Source organism: Protomyctophum parallelum (genome assembly GCF_964188405.1).
Source record: "Protomyctophum parallelum genome assembly, chromosome: 19".
NCBI classification, from domain to species: domain Eukaryota; kingdom Metazoa; phylum Chordata; class Actinopteri; order Myctophiformes; family Myctophidae; genus Protomyctophum; species Protomyctophum parallelum.
In genome coordinates this window covers 21,401,182-21,421,335 of record NC_139717.1, presented here as the reverse complement: position 1 = coordinate 21,421,335, position 20,154 = coordinate 21,401,182, and the positions used below count along the sequence as shown (strand labels likewise).

The 20,154-nt window shown below is 40.5% G+C and overlaps 1 protein-coding gene across 1 annotated transcript; it reads right to left on the bottom strand.

The window, feature by feature from the left end:
* Positions 1 to 1,736: 1,736 nt before the first annotated feature.
* LOC310876848 (uncharacterized protein) lies at positions 1,737 to 18,389 on the bottom strand (the record flags this gene model as incomplete). The annotated part of the gene is made up of 17 exons (XM_083790500.1): positions 1,737 to 2,080; positions 2,494 to 2,544; positions 2,767 to 2,870; positions 2,957 to 2,972; positions 3,303 to 3,349; positions 3,444 to 3,459; positions 3,579 to 3,632; positions 3,870 to 3,937; positions 4,052 to 4,067; positions 4,553 to 4,666; positions 6,514 to 6,768; positions 6,968 to 7,246; positions 10,183 to 10,449; positions 12,538 to 12,813; positions 13,322 to 13,582; positions 13,683 to 13,949; positions 18,368 to 18,389. 17 exons carry the CDS (start codon positions 18,387 to 18,389, stop codon positions 2,067 to 2,069), a joined length of 2,127 nt encoding a protein of 708 aa, XP_083646626.1. The 3' UTR covers positions 1,737 to 2,066.
* Between the last annotated feature and the right edge of the window lie 1,765 nt (positions 18,390 to 20,154).

Genomic DNA, 20,154 nt, shown 5'->3' with positions numbered 1-20,154 from the left:
AAAGTGGAGCTACTGCATGTTTATTCTCAAATATAAAACAGAATTACATGTCTTCACATAGCCTACTTTACACATTTGCAATATATAAACACTTATTTGAGTAAAGTTAAAGTAATGAAAAACATACTGTATATTTGACAACCTCTTATATCCATGTCTTCAAACAACAAAAAAACTAAAACAGCTGATCGACAAGCTTAAAATGTCCTACTTTCGCAAATTTACAAAAGCATTTTAAAAGTGTATACATACTTACTGAATACTAAAATAGAGATTAATGTATGGTTGATGTGGTTCAATTATGTGAATAAAACACATAGGCCTATCTATATGAATCCAGTAAAGAATATAATAAAAACATGCAACATTATACCGGTATTTGACATTATTGAAGGCATATGACCAGTAAGACACCTATGGGCGAGAAGCGTCGCATGCATGCATCCGCCTCGTTGCCGGCAGACTGCTGGCGAGCGCTGGCACTTTGGCATATGTCAGATCAACATATGGAATGTCAGAACAGGTCAGCTCCATACATGGAGATCTATGGGTGGCAGCGGGGACATTCTCTTGAGTGTACAGGGTATGATGAGGGGCCAGGTAGGGCCGGGCCTTAATTTTAGGGCCTGTTGAGAACTCTATAGTTTACGCCAGCTGCCGGGTGTGGCTTCACTAATTACTTTGGGGCTTGCCCGTCTAGAGTTTAAATGGACAGGTATCAGTCAAAAGGGAGACATCGAAGAGGAAGGATGGATGGGGTGGATCAACATATGGAATGTCTGAACAGGTTCTGACATATATCCATATTGAGATCTTAGGGTCAGATGTGGAGTTGCTGGCCAATAGTGATGACATCAGGGATCTCCATATATGGGCTTAAATGCGACAGCAGGTCGAATTTGCCATGATGATCTCCATCCCTGATGATGTCACGTGATGTCACGAGACCATATATGCATTCCCACGTATGGGGATAATGAGTGACTGACGGGAAAGGCACAATGTCATAGTAAATGTGACCTGGAGTTGCAACAATACACATTACATTACGTACATCAGCAATGACTCCAAGAACGATACTAGGCCTAGATATATTACATTTGGCGTGTGCACATGCATTTTGATTACACACGCAAATTGGTTGTGTGCATGTGTGTCCCAATAGAGGGAATGCGCGTGACAGCATCAAACCCGGATGTTATGTGGGAACGCCTACTGAGTAGCAAAAAACGACTTTCTGGCCTTGACAGCCCATTCAGCCCAACAGCAAAGTATTATCTGATTGACAGCCCAACAGAAAAATGTTATCTGATTGACAGCCCATACAGCCCAACAGAAAAGTCGTATCTAATTGCATTAAACGACGTTAAACAATGTTAAACTCACTTTGCCACTGACTCACTTTGCCACTCATACCCAATGTGTGTGGTTGGTTACATGTATAAATGTTACCCTACCTACATACAGTACATTCATATCCACAACGGTGTTCTATTATGGTCATTTGGGTACAGGCTGCTTCTCGCTCTATAGGTCTCTTTATCATGCATAAACGCCCAGAGTGAACCGAGAAGACTTTTACTCGGGAGGAGAGAGATGCAGCTGTGTGAAGCTGACTTCTGCTTCGTCGCACGACAGTGTTGCACATCAAAAATATCCAACCTACTAGCTAAGAACGAGATGCGTTGTGAGCTTGTAGGTCGGGTATTTTCGACGTGCAACACAGTCATGCAATGAATAGGCTGATCTAGGATCAGATAACTGCAGAGAAACTATATGGCAGCAGGCTCGTATTAAACTTTAGATACATTTTTAGTGGTTGTAAATGTAAACTATGTATTGCAATGTTGTGTTACGTTATCCAAATGATAATGATAATAGCCTGATGATAATATAGCATTTTTCAGTCGGCCACGGTGGCCAGCAATAATTTTATCCTATTTAACGGTCAATTAAAAATGTTCTGGGTCAATGGTGCATATACTGTATATCGGCTAACGTAAACCTTGGTGCAGATCCATGTGTCTTTGACTCTTTATCCACGTGTGGTGTCGGCTTTGGTTTTCCTACACGGCTGTATCTGAGGAAATGAAACAGAGTTACAGTAACACTGTGTCATTAAACATGCAGTATATAAAACACAGTCTGTGTTTCCCTAAAAGGAATGTGAACAACTGTATTATTCACATATCGCTCACTGGAGTGGAAATTCACACAACAAACACTTATTTGATGTATTACCATGTTTTGCTCTTGCTTACTGTAAATCGCTCTGGATTAAGAGCGTCTGCTAAATGCCTAAATTGTAAATAGTAAATTGTATGCTGCATTCACGGCATTATTAGGCTCAAAATGTGATTGCTTCTGGACTCTGATGCTACTAATCAGTGTTGTAATGTTTGTACAAACAGCATGGAATGAGAGTACAGTCTGCTGAATAAAAATCAGGTGATTGAATCTATAAAATATAGAAGTGTATAATATATACTTTACCATTCTCTTGGTCATCAGGGTGGTTGATTACTCCATAGTCACTTGTGTCACCTGAAGGGAAACACAATGAGTCTTAATGTGATGCTTATAATTGTTATTTCAATAATGGTCCCTGGAACAAGACATTTTCAGATAGGGCGGTCCGCGGCCAAATACATATCATTTTGGGGTCCTTGACACAAATAACTACTGGTTTAGAATGCACTTTGTAGAAACGGCCTCAGGTCTTAATGGGTTAATGGGTTGATGAACATGATTGGTTCAAATACTGACCGTACTGCAGTGGGCAGTATAGGTCATCATCTGGATCTCCTCTTTGATTGGTCGCCTGGTGGACTGTAGCTGAGGCCTGATTGGTTCCCTGAGACTCAATGACTCTGTTAATTAAAATATAAATATGTATCAGTGATGAAGAATAAACCAAGATGTAATCCATTGCTGAATATATCAATACTGTACCTACCTGACATAATCTGGATCTGTGGATTAAAAACAATATACATGATTATAACATCAATATCTGAACCAAAGACAAACATGGGTCACTTCATTCTCATTTCATTTAAAACTTTGGCTATAAAAAAAATAGCAGATCTACAAGCTCATAGCACGTCACTTCGTGCCACACTATATGAGTTTGTAGATCTGCAATTCTTTTGAAAAACAAAACACATTTCTAACAAATCCAATTAATCTGAACCTGAAAATGAATTCCTAGTGACTCTCCTAACATGAATGTTCCACAATGATACCAAATGAAACCAGATTTAAATCATTGGATTGGACGTTTAAAAAAGTGCATACTGTACCATTTTCATAATCATCATCAGGTTGGTTTATCTGAGACTCAATGACTCTGTAAAATATAAATATGTATCAGTGATGAAGAATAAACCAAGATGTAATCCACTGCTGTCATGATGATGAATATACAGAGATCAATACTGTACCTGACATGAGCTGGATCTGTGGATTAAAAACAATATACGTTATAACATGAATTCACTAACGTCACGTTCTTCTTCATGTTTCAGATTTCAGATTTAAATCATTGGATTGGATGTTTACAAAAGTTTATACTGTACCATTTTCATAGTCATCATCAGGCTGGTTTATCTTCCCATAGACGCTTGTGTCGCCTAAAAGTAAATGACATGCATTAATGTGGTGCTTAATTCAGTTATTTCAGTGATGGTTTTCTATTCTATTGTGCAAATGAGGAAAAACAAACACAACTGAACTTCCAAAATGGACTTTAAATGTCTAAAGAATGAAGATCTATTTTATTTTAAGTTAGACATTAATTGATGTTCAAAGTACAGTAGAACCAGTTGTCACAGGTGTTCTTAATGAACGTGATTGGTTGAAAGACTGACCGTGCTGCAGTGGGCAGTACACATCATCAGGAGACGCACTCCGATTGGTTCCCTGAGACTGAGCGGGTCTGCAATTAAAAGATCCATATTTATCAGCAGTAATGGAGAAAAAAGGAAGATGTAATCTATTACTGCGGCCATGTTGATGAGTAGACAGAGTAATACATAGTAGTAGTACTCACCTGACACAACATGGACCTGTAAATGAAAAACAACACCTTATAACACAAGTATTTAAACCTTCTAATTATCATGTCATGAGAGTTGCTCAGTGATTGCAATCTAGGTGTAATCCATGGAATGCAATCTAGAGGTAATCCATCTAATGCAGGGCAGTGATGTAAATAGGTTTTCAATGTAATGGGCCCCGGGACCCAGGGGTGTTCTTTTAGATGGGTCCCAGAGGACATTTCAACAACATTAGGAGTATTTAAAAAAAGAATATATATATATATATATATATATATTGTAGAATTTAATGTTATATGGTTATAATATAGTTTTAATGGTTATATTCATGTAGAAAAAGTATGGTGCATTTTATGCACAGCTCAATTAAAGTCTCTCATTGTCATATAGTAACACAAATAAAGGCTTTGTACTTTGTAGTGCATCCTGGACTACTTTGTTCCACTTGGATGTGTGTTTCCCATTCAGTGGGGTCAGCTTGTTATGTTTCTCACCTTTAGATGTTCCGTATCGCCACAGCAGGAGCAGCAGGATGGACAGTACAGTCACAACAAGTCCTACTATCAGACCCACATGTAGAGAACTCAGTCCTGCAGGTCTAGGAGACACTGAACGTTGAGACGGGATCGACAAAGACAATAGCATTTTAGTTACTGTATACCTACCTTCATAAATAGGCCTGCACTACACATTCATCAATTCATGAATATTCGTAGCATTTCCGGTGCCTACATGATATCACTGTTGTTTAGAGGCCCCTCTCGCATAATTTGTCAGGCAATCATAGCCAATTAGAATGGAATATATCTCTGACTCCAGAGATGATGCGTTTACTGATTTGTGTACTACAAACAGGGAGGGTGTGTTGTTAAACACACTCCCTGGGAGATGAGATGACATTAGATTATGGTTTGAGAATCTGTCAAGTCTTCTGAACACCCCGTAGGCCAATAGTTATAAACCATGGTGTTCCCCTCCTACTCCGCACACCAACCTCATCCCTTATCCTTATCTCACCATTCACTTCCGTCTATCTTTCTCTCTTTTCTACTTCTCATATCTCTCTTTGTCTCCACCAGGCCGAAGGCATGTGGGGAGAGTATGTTTTGCACTCCGTCCGTCCGTGTGTCCGTCCGTCCGTGTGTGTGTCCGTCCGTGTGTCCGTCCGTCCGTGTGTCCGTGAGCAGCTAATCTCGGCCACCGTTAACCCGGTCGATGCCAAATTTTGCGCACACACTCCCTGGATGCCAACGATGAACCTCTGCCCCAAACTTTCCAGAACGGCCTGTTATAGCGCCACCAGGAGGCCGCTTTGTGCAAAACAAGTTTTTGCACAGTACACCTACAGATTTTGTCCAAACATCACGCAAATTGGTACACAGTCTCTCTAGAGCCATTCAACGAAACCGGTCTTTCAGATTTCTCAGACTCCATCCTGATTGGTTAAGATTGGCTTCCAAAGTTCACAGGAGTGCTCAGTTTCAAACAAAATGCTGCAAATCCTGAACACATCGCGTGATTTCCCTGAAATTGTGCACGCACATTCCCACTAGGCCCAGGACGAAATGCCACATGAACAATTTCAACTCAGCCTCAAGGTGGCGCTATAACTGGCCGAAAAGTGTTTTTACCTCTAACTGCACGGATCTGTGGATAACTTTGTATGCCAACTCCCTAGAGGCCAAGGTAAAACCTTTGCCTGGAATTTTTTACATCTGCTCTTTATAGCGCCACCAGGAGGCCGACATATGTAAAACACATTTTCTATTATTACTCCTTCAGATTTTATCCAAATTTCACGCAAATCGGTACACATGATCTCCATAGTCATGTGATCAAGGCAGGTTTGTTTGATTTCTCATATTCCATCCTAATTGGCCACGATTGGCTCCTACAGTTTTCAGGAGTAGCCCGCTTTGTACAAATCGCCACAACTCCTCAACACAGCGTCCGATTGCGATGAAACTGTGCACGCATATTCCCACTAGGCTGAGGAAGAAATCCTGGTGGAGACCTGTGCCCAGAAGGGCACTTTTTCTTCTTCTCTTATGCTCTTATGCTCATGAAATCCTTGCTGGCTATTACTACTATTTATTCTATTTAAAAAGAAATAAAAAACCTATACGGTGAAAGAAGAAGGTGTCAAAGTTCCAAGTGGGAGGGTGGGGGGTTGTTTTCGTCTTGTTTTTTGTTTTGTTTTGTTTTGTTTAGTTTAGGTTTAGTTCTGTTTCAGTTTCAGTTTTGTGACAACTCAAATCAACTCAAAAACAATTCTTCCCATGGAGTAGCAGAACTGTCCTGTTTCCTGTCTGTTCTCTGTCTATGTATTTGTATGTAAAAAAAAAAAAGAAGAAAAACAAGCATAACATATGTACTGCATTTGTTCCTGTCCATACCCCTCTTCTATGCTTAATAAAAACTTTCAAACTAAGATTATAGTTTGTATAGAACTCACCAGAGACAGTGATATCAACAGGGTTGCTGTACTGTGTGTAGTATGGTGGGTCTCCTCTCCCTCCTCGGCACCAGTAGGTTCCACTCTCTGAGACTGCGGTGGGCCTGAATGTGTAGGTTGTCTGTGTTGTCACCGTCATCACTGGTCTAGACACTTTGTTGTCTCTGTACCAATAGATGTCCCATGGAGCTGTACTGTCTTCCACAGTACAGGTGAGACTCACACTGTCTGATGCCAGAGTAGACTTTGGTTGAGCTGTTATGATGACAGAGAAATAATGTGTGTAAAAGAAAAAACTGTGTAACTATTGAGTGTCTGTATTTCTCCCAACTGACAAAAAACTGAACAAAAAAACTGGAAAAAAGTATTATTTCACAAATATGAGACGTATGTTGAAATCTATTGTGTTTGACTGGGAGCCTGTGAACTTTGTGAAGATTACAGTATTACTCACCATCATCAGTTGTGTTGAACAAAGTGAGAGCATCACTGAACTGAGAGTAGTAAACTGGGTCTCCTCTCCCTCCTCTGCACCTGTAGACTCCTCCCTCGGACACTGTGATTGGTCCAGTAGAGTTCTGAACAGCATCTGACACTGTGATTGGTCCAGTAGAGTCAGAGTGTTGGTACTCGTAGTAGTTCCATCCAGAACCCTCCACAGAGCAGCTCAGTGCAACACTGCCCCCTGCTGGGATGACTGTCTGCTCAGCTGTCAGTGTGGCCTTTGGTTGATCTGTTGTTCACATTAGGACATAATGGAGTATGAATGGCTTTTAACTGGAATGTACATTTACTACATAAATACACAGTAGGTTATGACAAACTCAGAGATACACATTTTAATAGTGCAGGGTTCCACATGGTCCAATTCCTGGAAATATTTTTGAAATTAGAAGAAAAAAAGGTTTGTGGAAAAGTTTTGGAATTTATCAAAATTACTGGAAAAAATATATGGGTATGCATTGTTTTTGGCTATTGATTTAGTTTAAATGTTGATTGATTTAAAAATGATTTTCCAAAACATGTATAACATTACTCGAAAAATGTAAGATAAGTCGACGGGCTGTGTGATTGCAGCCTAATGTTTACCAGACGTGACAGAAAGAACAGATCTGCAAGCTCACAACGCGCTGCAGCGTGATCCTATGCCCATAAGAAATTGGCACAAAATTTGGAATGGAATTATTTATTTTTGCTACACTTCCTGTATTTGGGCATTGCACGTATACAGTAGGAGTAAGATCAACTCATTATTGCACTGAATACATTCTGGAATCAAATTTACGAAATTCATTGGTAAAAATGTGTGGGAACCCTGATAGTGAGATACATGGCAAAGACCAGCTATTCAGAGTCTAGAATACTAGTATCCCAAGCAAGGTACTTACCTGTTAAAGACACTGTGATGGTTTCACTGCGTTTGGAAAATTGTCCGTCATATTTGCGTTGACCTTTACACTGGTATCGACCACTGGGATTATCAGAAGGATCTAAAATGTATTCAGGGTTTTCTCTGTAAGTGTAAGACACAACTCTATCCAGCTTCAACCATGTGTATGTCCAGTCAGAAGCACTTCCTGGTAGTGTACACTTCAGAATAAGAGTCTCTCCGATGTAAGTCTCAGGCCAGTGTTTGCTGAGATCAGGAACAGGTGCCTCTGTAGAACACATGCACGCACGTGCGCGCACGCACACACACACACACACACACACACACACACACACACACACACACACACACACACACACACACACACACACACACACACACACACACACACACACACACACACACACACACAAACAAGCACACACACGAGTTGAGTGATTACCTCATTGATTAGTGTGGCTAATTCCATTGTCTATATTTAACCCAACCTCATAACCTATATTTTATTTTATTTATAGTAGTGTACCTCTTGACATTCCTCGCTGACAGGCACCAACTCTGCTATATTTCTAACCAGTGTGGATTTGTTATTTATGCCCGGATATGTCCCATCTAACGATCAAGGACAGGCTTCAGACGCACCTCCTCAGGAGATCTGAACCAGTTAGACATTAGGAACCCGTTGCAACAGCATGACCCCAGGTCGACATCAGCAAGGGCATATACAGCAAAGGCATATGCTCTAACACTACTACTGTGATTAGGCCATTCTCAAATCTTTCATTTGAGTTAGGTGTTGTTCCTGTCATGCTCATTTTAGCACGGTTGGAGAGCCTTATTTTCTACCAATCAGATTGCTTGGTTGGAACCACCTATTGTACGCTATCATCTTATAGTGTTAGTGTTCTATAGATTGTCTATAACTCACCAGAGACAGTGATATCAACAGGGTTGCTGTACTGCGTGTAGTATGGTGGGTCTCCTCTCCCTCCTCGACACCAGTAGGTTGAGAATCTGGATGCTCTGAATGCGTAGGTTGTCTCTCTTGTCGCCTCCTTCACTGGTTCAGAGTTTTGGTAGTCTCTGTACCAGGAGATGTTCCATGAAGCTGTACTGTCTTCCACAGTACAGGTAAGAGTCACTGTATTTGATGTCAGTACACTGGTTCTGACTGACGCCAGTGTAGTTGTTGGTTTAGCTGTTATATGAGTATGACAGAAAGAAATTAATTGGTGAGTCTCAGTATTTCTCTTAACTGCTAGAATTGTAAAAAGGAAATAAGGAAATAAAATACAATCAGACAATAATAATAATAAATATAATTATTCATAATAACAACTTTGGAAAGAGGGATATTTAACAAAACACACACAAACCACAATGAATAAACATATTAGTAAACAATTGTAAGCATAATGGCCGAGTTTCCCAAAGAGAACATTCGTAGCGTGAGTATGTGCGGTCCTTACGTGCGATCTGCTGCGAAGGGTGCCCTACGTTACAGACGTTTCCCGTAATCACCTCTCTCACAACAGGCTACAACCTAAAAGGTTGTTTTTTTACCCATGTGTTGCATTGTACAGCAGCGCAAACTGAAGCCGACACATAGTTATATGAGCTGACGTTTCCTAAATGGACTGTCACAGACGATCCGATAATCTTAAAAATATCGAAAGAAATATGGTCAGTTAGCTGTCAGCTAGATGATGCTGAAATAAACATGTTAGTTTAGAGATTAAGAAAGACTCGCCACACACATATCGCTGCAAAGGGTCTTAAAGTGCCCCAGATCAGTCTTTCAAACTGCTGTGTAGGACAGTTGTGCGTACAGTAGGCCTACGCTAAGAATGCTTTCGGGATACGGGTTTGCTTCTAAATGGCTTTGTATGGGAGGCCTTATGAACTGTTTCCCGAAGCCAGTTAAGGAGAAACATAAGGCTGTGTTCTTGAGAATCTACGCAAGTAGTGTTTCCCGAAGCCAGTTAGGTTGCACGTAATGCCAAACGAAGGTAGCCTGCGGGGTCTTTGGGCTGGATCCAGGCTAAAACGAAGCGGTTTGGGAAACGGCTTACCTACCATGTGTGCATGCACTACGCACAACCTAAAATCCCATTGGGAAACTCAGCCATTGTCAGTAATGAGTATAAGTGATGATGTCACTTACTTGATACCGTCAAGGTGACTTTATCACTTTTTTCACAACCATAGTTAAACCATCATATTAATGTTGTAAAGAATCATGAACATAATGTCAGTGAGGAAGTGATGATATGACTTACCTGATACCATCAAGGTGATTTTATCACTTTTCACAACCAGGTTATTCCCTGTAAGACGACCGGTACACTGGTATTCACTATCCGTTGTGCTGAGTGGCGTTGTTTTAAATACATAAGGACTCTGACCAGAGTAGCTTTTAAAGTTAGCACCATCTTTGTCTATTGTATAAGACCAGCGCTTTTTTTCTCCCATGTCACATGTGAACGTAACAGTCTCTCCAGTAAATGCTGGGTTGGGTTGCAGGGTCAGAACAGCTGGAGGTCTCTCTACACAAACACATGCATGGATCAATAATGTATTATGAATCTACAGCAACACATTGTGGAATAAAGTGGGATGTAGTTGTGAAATAGTGTGTATATAACTCACCAGAGACAGTGATAGAAACTGTTGGGTTGGGCAGAACGGTCAGAACAGCTGGAGGTCTCTCTACACAAACAAATGGATCAATGTTGTGTTATAATTAAGACCATGCAGTGGAATATAGTGGAACAGAGTAGCGCAGTGGGCGTGGTTTTCTGGTTCCACTGAAAGATCACCCATTCATTTTTCCCATAGAGATTTGCAAAAATATTTATATGAATTATTTTAAAGGAGCATTCAGTGATTTGAGTGATTTGGAAACCCCCCGGTCCACCCAGATAACAAGATGTGCACATGCACGGCACGCACTACAGTGGGGAAACACGCAACAGGCCAACAGCACGCACATCCTGATTGTGTGTGTGTGCGCTGCCCCCGTCCTGCCCGGACAAAATCAAAGTATCTTTGGGAAAGAATGAATGGCCGATTTTTTCAGTGGAACCAGAAAACCACGCCCACTGCTATGCCCTGAAATAGTGTGTGTGTAACTCACCAGTCGAGACAGTGATCTGAACCTTGTTACTGTACTGTGTGTAGTATGGTGGGTCTCCTCTCCCTCCTCGACACCACCAGTAGATTATCTCTGGGTCACTAGTACTGGTCCTGAATTTGTAGATTGATCCATCTTTCTTCTCTGGTGTAGACTGTTGGTTGTCTCTGTACCAGAAGATGTCCCATGGAGGTATACTGTCTTCCACAGTACAGGTGAGATTCACACTGTCTGATGCCAGTACACTGGATCTGTCTGGGGCCAGTGTAGGCGTTGGTTTAGCTGTTATTAATGAAAGAGACATGATAGAAGTGTGTAAATACATATTGAGTCTCCCATAAGCTTGAATTAAAGAGCATCTTACACCAAAAAGAAAATATTACACCAAGAAATAGAAACAGGACAAATGGTGTAGTACAGGGGGGGACCACACTTATTATTTCTTACTTGAGAGCTACATTCAAAATGACCAGCTCAACAAGATCCCACAACAAAAATATTATACTATTTCTGAAAATAGTTTAAATATGTCCCTTAAAGATGTCCCTTTGGAATAGCGGAGGTGGCGTTACATATAAGACAAATGTACTTGGAATGTGAAATAGAGGGGGAGAAATGGAAAAGGCCAGCTTTTTCTTTGTATTTTCTTTGTATTTAATGTTAATTTGTAAAAAAAAAATTAATAATAAGTACATTCATCTCTTTATGGCTACAGTACTACAGAACCATAGTTTAACCATCATATTATTGTTATGTTATTATCATGAACATAATGTCAGTGAGTGAGTGATGATGTCACTTACCTGACACCATCAAGGTGATTTTGTTCCTTTTCACAACCAGGTTATCCTCTGTAAGACGACCGATACACTGGTATTCACCACTGTCCGTTGTGCTGAGTGGCGTTGTTTGAAATACATAAGAACTCTGACCAGAGTATCTTTTAAAGTAAGCTCTATCTTTGTGTATTGTATAAGACCAGTAACTCTGCTGTCCTTCTCTCATGTCACATGTGAACGTAACAGTCTCTCCAGTAAATGCTGGATTGGGCAGAACGGTCAGAACAGCTGGAGGTCTCTCTACACAAACACATGGATCAATAATGTGTTATGATTAAGACCATGCAGTAGAATATAGTGGAACAGAGTAGCGCAGTGGGCGTGGTTTTCTGGTTCCACTGAAAGATCACCCATTCATTTTTCCCAAAGAGATTTGCAAAAATATTTATATGAATATTTTAAAGGAGCATTCAGTGATTTGAGTGATTTGGAAACCCCCCCGGTCCACCCAGATAACAAGATGTGCACATGCACGCACTACAGTGGGGAAACACACAACAGGCCAACAGCAAGCACGCACATCCTGATTGGATGTGTGTACTGCCCCCGCCCTGCCCGGACAAAACCAAAGTCTTTGGGAAAAAATGAATGGACGATTTTTTCAGTGGAACCAGAAAACCACGCCCACTGCTATGCCCTGAAATAGTGTGTGTGTAACTCACCAGAGACAGTGATCTGAACCTTGTTACTGTACTGTGTGTAGTATGGTGGGTCTCCTCTCCCTCCTCGACACCACCAGTAGATTATCTCTGGGTCACTAGTACTGGTCCTGAATTTGTAGATTGATCCATCTTTCTTCTCTGGTGTAGACTGTTGGTTGTCTCTGTACCAGAAGATGTCCCATGGAGGTATACTGTCTTCCACAGTACAGGTGAGAGTCACACTGTCTGATGCCAGTACACTGGATCTGTCTGGGGCCAGTGTAGGCGTTGGTTTAGCTGTTATTAATGAAAGAGACATGATAGAAGTGTGTAAATACATATTGAGTCTCCCATAAGCTTGAATTAAAGAGCCGAAAAAGAAAATATTACACCAAAAAATAGAAACAGGACAAATGGTGTAGTACAGGGGGGGACCACACTTATTATTATTTCTTACTTGAGAGCTACATTCAAAATGACCAGCTCAACAAGATCCCACCCCAAAAATATTATACTATTTCTGAAAATAGTTTAAAGATGTCCCTGTGGAATAGCGGAGGTGGTGTTACATATAAGACAAATGCACTTGGAATGTGAAATAGAGGGGGAGAAATGGAAAAGGCCGGCTTTTTCTTTGTATTTTCTTTGTATTTAATGTTAATTTGTAAAAATAATAATAATAATAATAATAAGTACATTCATCTCTTTATGGCTACAGTACTACAGAACCATAGTTAAACCATCATATTAATGTTGTAAAGAGTCATGAACATAATGTCAGTGAGTAAGTAATGATGTGACTTACCTGATACCGTCAAGGTGATTTTATCACTTTTCACAACCTGCTTATTCTCTGTAAGACGACCGGTACACTGGTATTCACTGTCGCTGTATGGCGTTGTTTTAAATACATAAGGATTCTGACGAGAGTCTCTTTTAAAGTAAGCTCTATCTTTGTCTATTGTATAAGACCAGAGCTTGCTTTCTCCCATGTCACATGTGATCGTAACAGTCTCTCCAGTAAATGCTGGGTTGGGCAGAATGGTCAGAACAGCTGGAGGTCTCTCTACACAAACACATGGATCAATATTGTATTATGACTCCACAGCAACACATTGGGGAATAAAGTGGGATGTAGTTGTGAAATAGTGACTATAACAACTCACCAGAGACAGTGATATAAACTGGACTGCTGGTATGTGTGTAGTATGGTGGGTCTCCTCTCCTTCCTTGACACTGGTATCGTACACTCTCTGAGACACTGGAGGGACTGAATGTGTAGGTTGATCCATCTGTCACCTTCACTGTTGTAGACTCTCTGACCCAGTAGAAGCTGAATGAAGCTGTACTGTCTTCCACAGTACAGGTGAGACTCACACTGTCAGATACCAGCACAGTGCTTATGTCTGATACCAGCGTAGGCGTTGGTTTAGCTGTGTGCATGAGAAAGAGAAAAATCACACTAGTGTGAAGTGAGGGGTGCTCTTATCATCATGCATCATGTATTATGAATCTACAGCAACACAAAGTGGAAAAGACAATCACTAATAATAATATTAGTTCATATGAAGAGCATAGCAACAACATGAGACATTGCTTATTTAGATTGACTCAATATTTTTGGAACAAAATATTATACAATGAAATGCATGTTTAAACACACATTTGAATAGTGAGACAAATTACAAATGTCTGATAATCCAGAATACTAGTATCCCAAATTACCTTTAGAGGACACTGTGATGGTTTCGCTGTATTTGGATTTGGAATATGGTTGGTCATCATGTTTGTGTTGACCTATACACTTGTATTCACCACTGGGGATTTCAGAAGGACCTAAAATGTATTCAGAGCTTTCACTGGAAGACACAACCTCATCCTCATCCTTCCACCAACTGTATGTCCAGTCAGAAGCACTTCCTGGTAGTGTACACTTCAGAGTCAGGGTCTCCCCAATGAAAGTCTCAGGCCAGTCAGGAGAACAGCTGAGAACAGGAACAGATGCCTCTGTAGAACACACACACACACACACACACACACACACACACACACACACACACACACACACACACACACACACACACACACTCACACACACACACACACACACACACACACACACACACACACACACACACACACACACACACACACACACACACACACACACACACACACACACACACACACACACACACAGTTGAGTGATACTTTACTTATTTATATATTCGGATAACTCCATCATCCGTACTTAATGCAATTTACCTCCTAACTTTTATTTTATTTTATTTAGAGTAGACAATATTATTTATGTTTTACAACCTGGCCAATTGTCATTATGTCAATGAATCCTCCACACACATGTCTGTGTTTACCCTAGAATTACCCTAGCCATTTTGGGTGGGAACCGCTTTTGGTGCGTTATGCTTTAGGGCGCGCTACAAGCTTTAGGTCTGCTATTTTTGAAAAATCGAATAACGACTGAAATAGAAACATAGCTTTTTCAGAAATTGTGTCAGGATGTAGAAGACATTTTTAGAATCTGATCTCAGGTCAAAATGGGTTAAGCCATCCAGGATGAAGTGTGTTACAGGTGTAAATATGATATTTATATGAGTGAAGACAATAGATAATACATGTATCCTTACCTTCACTGAGTCCACAGGAGAAGAAGCTGCTCACTGAAAATAAAAACATATAATACAAAATGAATGAATTGATGAGACAATAATACACTTTGCATAAATATCTGCATTTTAATTATCCCTAAAAATAAATAAATAAAAACACCATCAGACCGCTGACTGAACTTAAATTAGAACAAATGAACAAAATGGGGCAATTCTAACATCTACCCTGGCTTTTGTGTTCACCACAGACAGTTTTTAAGTTGCTTGATTCAACTGAATATATACATTTATTTGATATCCATTTTTATCAGATCTTGTCAATGGAATTGCGTGTTGAGGAGTCTCTATAGGGCCATTCCAAAAGCACTTCCACTTGTGCTACCCCACAAAATGTTTCAGATTACGTCATGCAGCTTCCTCGTGTTCTGACAGCAGCAGAAACCCACGACTTACACAGCCTGGAGTAACGCCCCTTTATAGCATGTGTACGTGTGTTTACGGTGTTCTGAAGAACAGGTTGAAATGCTTTCATAAAGTGGACTGGCCATAGGACGTACCGGGCATATTCCCGGTGGGCCGCGACCGTAGGGGGCCGCTCAAGTTATGATATATTTTTTTTTGGACAGGCAGGCAGGCCAATAGGCGGCTGGCCACCGGGAAAGGTCCGGGCCTGCTGCCATTCTGCCAGCGCCATCATGATCATTTCACTGTAGCTGTATCAGTGAGTGACAAATAAACCCTCTGTCTTGCATCTTTTTGCCAGCATCATTCTTGTGAGAGCAACAAAGGCAGCAAAGGGTTGTGTAGTTGTCTGTTGGTTTGTATCATTTAAGTTCTGTAAAAGTGGTGGTATTAGGGCTTGTTTGTTAGCAGTTAGTATACCGCCCGCTCTGTCACTGGTTGTGGTGGGCTTGTCTGGGCCAAATTCGTGTGAAAATGACCGGGCCAATTTTTTGTCCCAGTCCAGCCCTGTCTGAGGCTACACATTATTGCATAGTTTGATGTATTGGAGAAGAACGTATATACTTAATTTTATGATGGTGTCTCTGTACTGTATATAGTTGCATCATCACTGCTGTCTGTGCGTTGGCCTGTTTAGTTTTTTATTGCTTATAGTCAATAGAAATATTGTTGAAATTGTAAATATACAGCGAGGTGAAAACATCATGGTCATGATCCTAAATAAAATAGAAACACTGCGTCACTATATGTAATTTAGTTTTTATTAATTCAATGTAATTTTGTCCAATCTGTATGTTAATACATTATAACTTATAAAAGGTTGTATTTTGTCTCCCTGCTCTTCTATCTACATACATTTAGATCGTGTCAAAGGTCATGTCTCACCTATAGACACAGGATCTGACCTGGCAAGCTCTATTAGCTCAATGGTAACAAATACAAACTCAGAAAACGGGTTCAAATCCAGGTAGAAGAGTAAAGTTACAGATTTACAGATGTAATGAATTCAAACTCATAATCGTAATAATAGTAGTTCAACTATAAATAATTACTCACAGAGGAGAACGCAGGCCACGGTGAGTAGTTTCATCTTCTCTTGAACGGCTCCGAAAAACCTTCTACTTCCTGTTCATAGTGAACTAATGGTTAGAGAGAGAGAGAGAGAGAGAGAGAGAGAGAGAGAGAGAGAGAGAGAGAGAGAGAGAGAGAGAGAGAGATAGGTTCAGGGGGGGGGGGGGGGGGGGGGTCATGCCATGAGCTGGAACTTCTTCAGTAAACTGTTCTAACTTCCTCTTTTTCGGAAGAGAGGCTGAGAAAAAGAAGTGAGCAACACGTTGACACATTCCATGATTGGACACAGGGTCACTCCCTGCTCATTCATAAAGTATCATTCTTGTTACAGGTCTCTCCATTCCAGAGATAATACTGAATATGTCATTTTAACCATGACCTTAGACCAGCTGTGTCCAAAGTGCGGCCGCAAATACGGCCCTCGGGTGAAATTTTATACGGCCCGCAGCTTCATACTGTACCTGCATTGTATTATGATGAACGGCCCACCCAACAGTATGGGACATTTTTACATTAGAGTTTTTTAACCTGGGTATTTCCCCCAGTATAATTTGTCAGTGTTCCTTGTATTTATTATTATTATTATTATTTTACCTTGCTTGCTTGGTTACAAACATCTGGAAAATGTGACATAAGGCTGAAAAATGGCTGAGATACACATTTTGTTCACAGCACACACCTGACAAAAGACCACTGATATTAAATATGGATGATGATAGTTCAATAGACTCGTTTAAATCCGAAGCTAAATTGTTAGCCCTTAAGGTGTTATATTTTCTAATATGGCCCCCTTTGAAAACAGTTTGGACACCTCTGCCTTAGACCTTATGAAGTCTGTTCTGGATGTCGGCCTTAACTGTCTTGACAGTCTGGGTGGGTCAGTGAATCGAAACCACTTATACATCTCACTTACCCATCTCACATCTTGAGCGAGGTCATGCACACACACTTGGACCATTATTATTATCCAAGTATCTAGCCAAGTATAAATATCTACACCAGTGGTTCTCAAAGTGTGGTCCAGGGACCCCCAGGGGTCCTTGAGGGAGTTCAAGGGGGTCCCCGGCCAAATGTATTAACATAGCATTACAACCAGTTTCACCACTTTAACCATTTACATCGGCTAGTTCCAAACAGCCGATCTACAAGCTCACAACGCGTCACACACACTGTGAAATATTGTGTTGCTTGTGTAGATCAGCTATATTAAAAAAATAGCAATACATGTGAAACATTTTAACAAAGTTAGTCTACATGTGTTTGTGTGGCCCCCAGGAGAGTAGCTGCTACTAAGGCTAATGTGGATCCAAATAAACAATCAAATGCAGGGTGCACAGGGTAGCATATCAACAGTATTCTCATGTTCCCTTTGTGGCTCCAGCACCTCACTTAAGTTTTTTCAGCAGATGAGCGGTGGTTCTTTTTACATTTGTGTCATGCATGTCTCACATGTTCATATAATGATTCAAGGTTGAAGGTTGTCCTTTTTAGTTATATCGATTAGATAGATAGATTTACATAAGAAGAGTAAAACTTATTTTTGTTTGGCTTCCTTCAGACAATACAGCAGCATAGATAATAACAAAACATATGATAAAATTATGTGATATTGACTATAGCCACGGTGCACGCAGCACGCACTCCTGCGAGGGTGCACTGGACGAGTGTGACGAGATGGTGTCACATACCTGATGGAAAACACAAGGTCATCGTGGTAGCCTATTATCTTTCTGAGATCTAGCCTGGGTGCTGGGGACATGGTTTTGTTCCTCACTCGTTTGTGGTTTCCTGCCTCTCTATGCTTGTTGTGAAACCGTAAATACATACAGTAGAATAGCAAGAAGTGTAGACTATTAAACAAAGTGATGAAGTCAAATTATCTCTTGTAGGATGTATAGGTAAATATAAAGACAAACAAAGGATAATGTGCCAACTTGAGATTGGTGTATTCATGTTTTTAGACAGCATTGTTTTATTTCCATATCTGTAGCAGTGCAGTGGTAAGCAGCAATACACTAAAGACAGTGATGCAGGAGACATTGACATTATGACATGTAATGTAAATAACTATAAAATGATGGAAACTGTTTACACAGAACATCTTAAAAAGTAGTTAAAGTCCGAAGGAAAGAATGAGCATTGAAATGCAGTACATGCGCCTGACAGGCTAAATGCCTTTGTTGCACAATTTAATCTTTATCTTCAGAGGTGTACATTGTTACATTAGGCACTGTCTAGAGGCGGCCCCCGAAGGACAACACACTTTACCCCACAGCAATGTCTTCATACATGGCAGATGTGCAGAGACCAGATAGCTCTTGTGGTGGTATAGCCTAGAGATCTTTCTTTCTGAGGTGGGGTGCTGGGGCAAGTTTGGTGGATTCATTGAAGTTTAGTTTATGCATGTTTTTAGACAGCAATGTTTTTGTTTTACATGCTGTAACAGAGCATCTTAAAAAGTAGTTAAAGTATGAAGGAAATAATGAGCGTTTAAATGCAGTACATGGACCTGGAATACATGCCGTCATGCCATATAAAGGTTGAGATGGAGAGAATGGCTCAGCAGTCAAAGTTGACAAGTTCTCCTATACCAAAAAATAACCACATGCACACACATTTGCAGTGGTGGAAAAAGTACACTGGTAAAAGTCAGGAATTCAACATTTACTTAAGTAAAAGTATATTTGTATCAAAATACTTAATTAGCCAATTGTACATACACGCTTGCTATTGTTCTGTGTGCCATTATAATTTTGTTACTGTGTGTTTCTTGTTGTTTTTAATCTTGTTCTGTGCAGCACTTTGGAACTATGTTTTGAAAAGCGCTATACAAATAAAGTTCATATCATTATCATACGGTATCATATCATGACTGTCCTCCTCCCAATTCCTTTGTGCAGTTGTTGCATTTAGATAAGCAAAGCTCTGCCGTCCATTCTGCCAAATCACGCCATTAACGTAACGTGTGTCACATCTGGCCAGAGAGATCCCGTGATTCCCCTTGAGGAACAGGTTGTCTGTGTGCTCTATACGACAGTGGTTCCCACACTTTGTCATGTCAAGGACCCCCAAATTGACACTGATTAGCCCACGGACGTCCATTTGAAAAGATCTGCCAGGGACCCCCCAAAACCACTCTCTAAGTTACAGACCCATAATAATAATAATAATAATAATAATAATAATAATAAAACTTTATTTGTATAGCACCTTTCATGACATGAAATGCAGCTCAAAGTGCTTTACATGCAGAGCAATGGAGAAAAAAAGAAAAGAAAACCAAGGTGTCACGGGGCAACCCGTGCCCTATATACAAACACACATGAAACTGTTTCCTATAACATGCCAGGACTATGGTTTTAAACTTTATTGAGATTGTAATCACTGATTGGTTAGTTGTCTCTCCTGCACTGCGGGTGGCATTTCCCTTGATGAGGAAGGGGCTAAGTGCAATGCAGGAGAGGGGTGTTCCTCC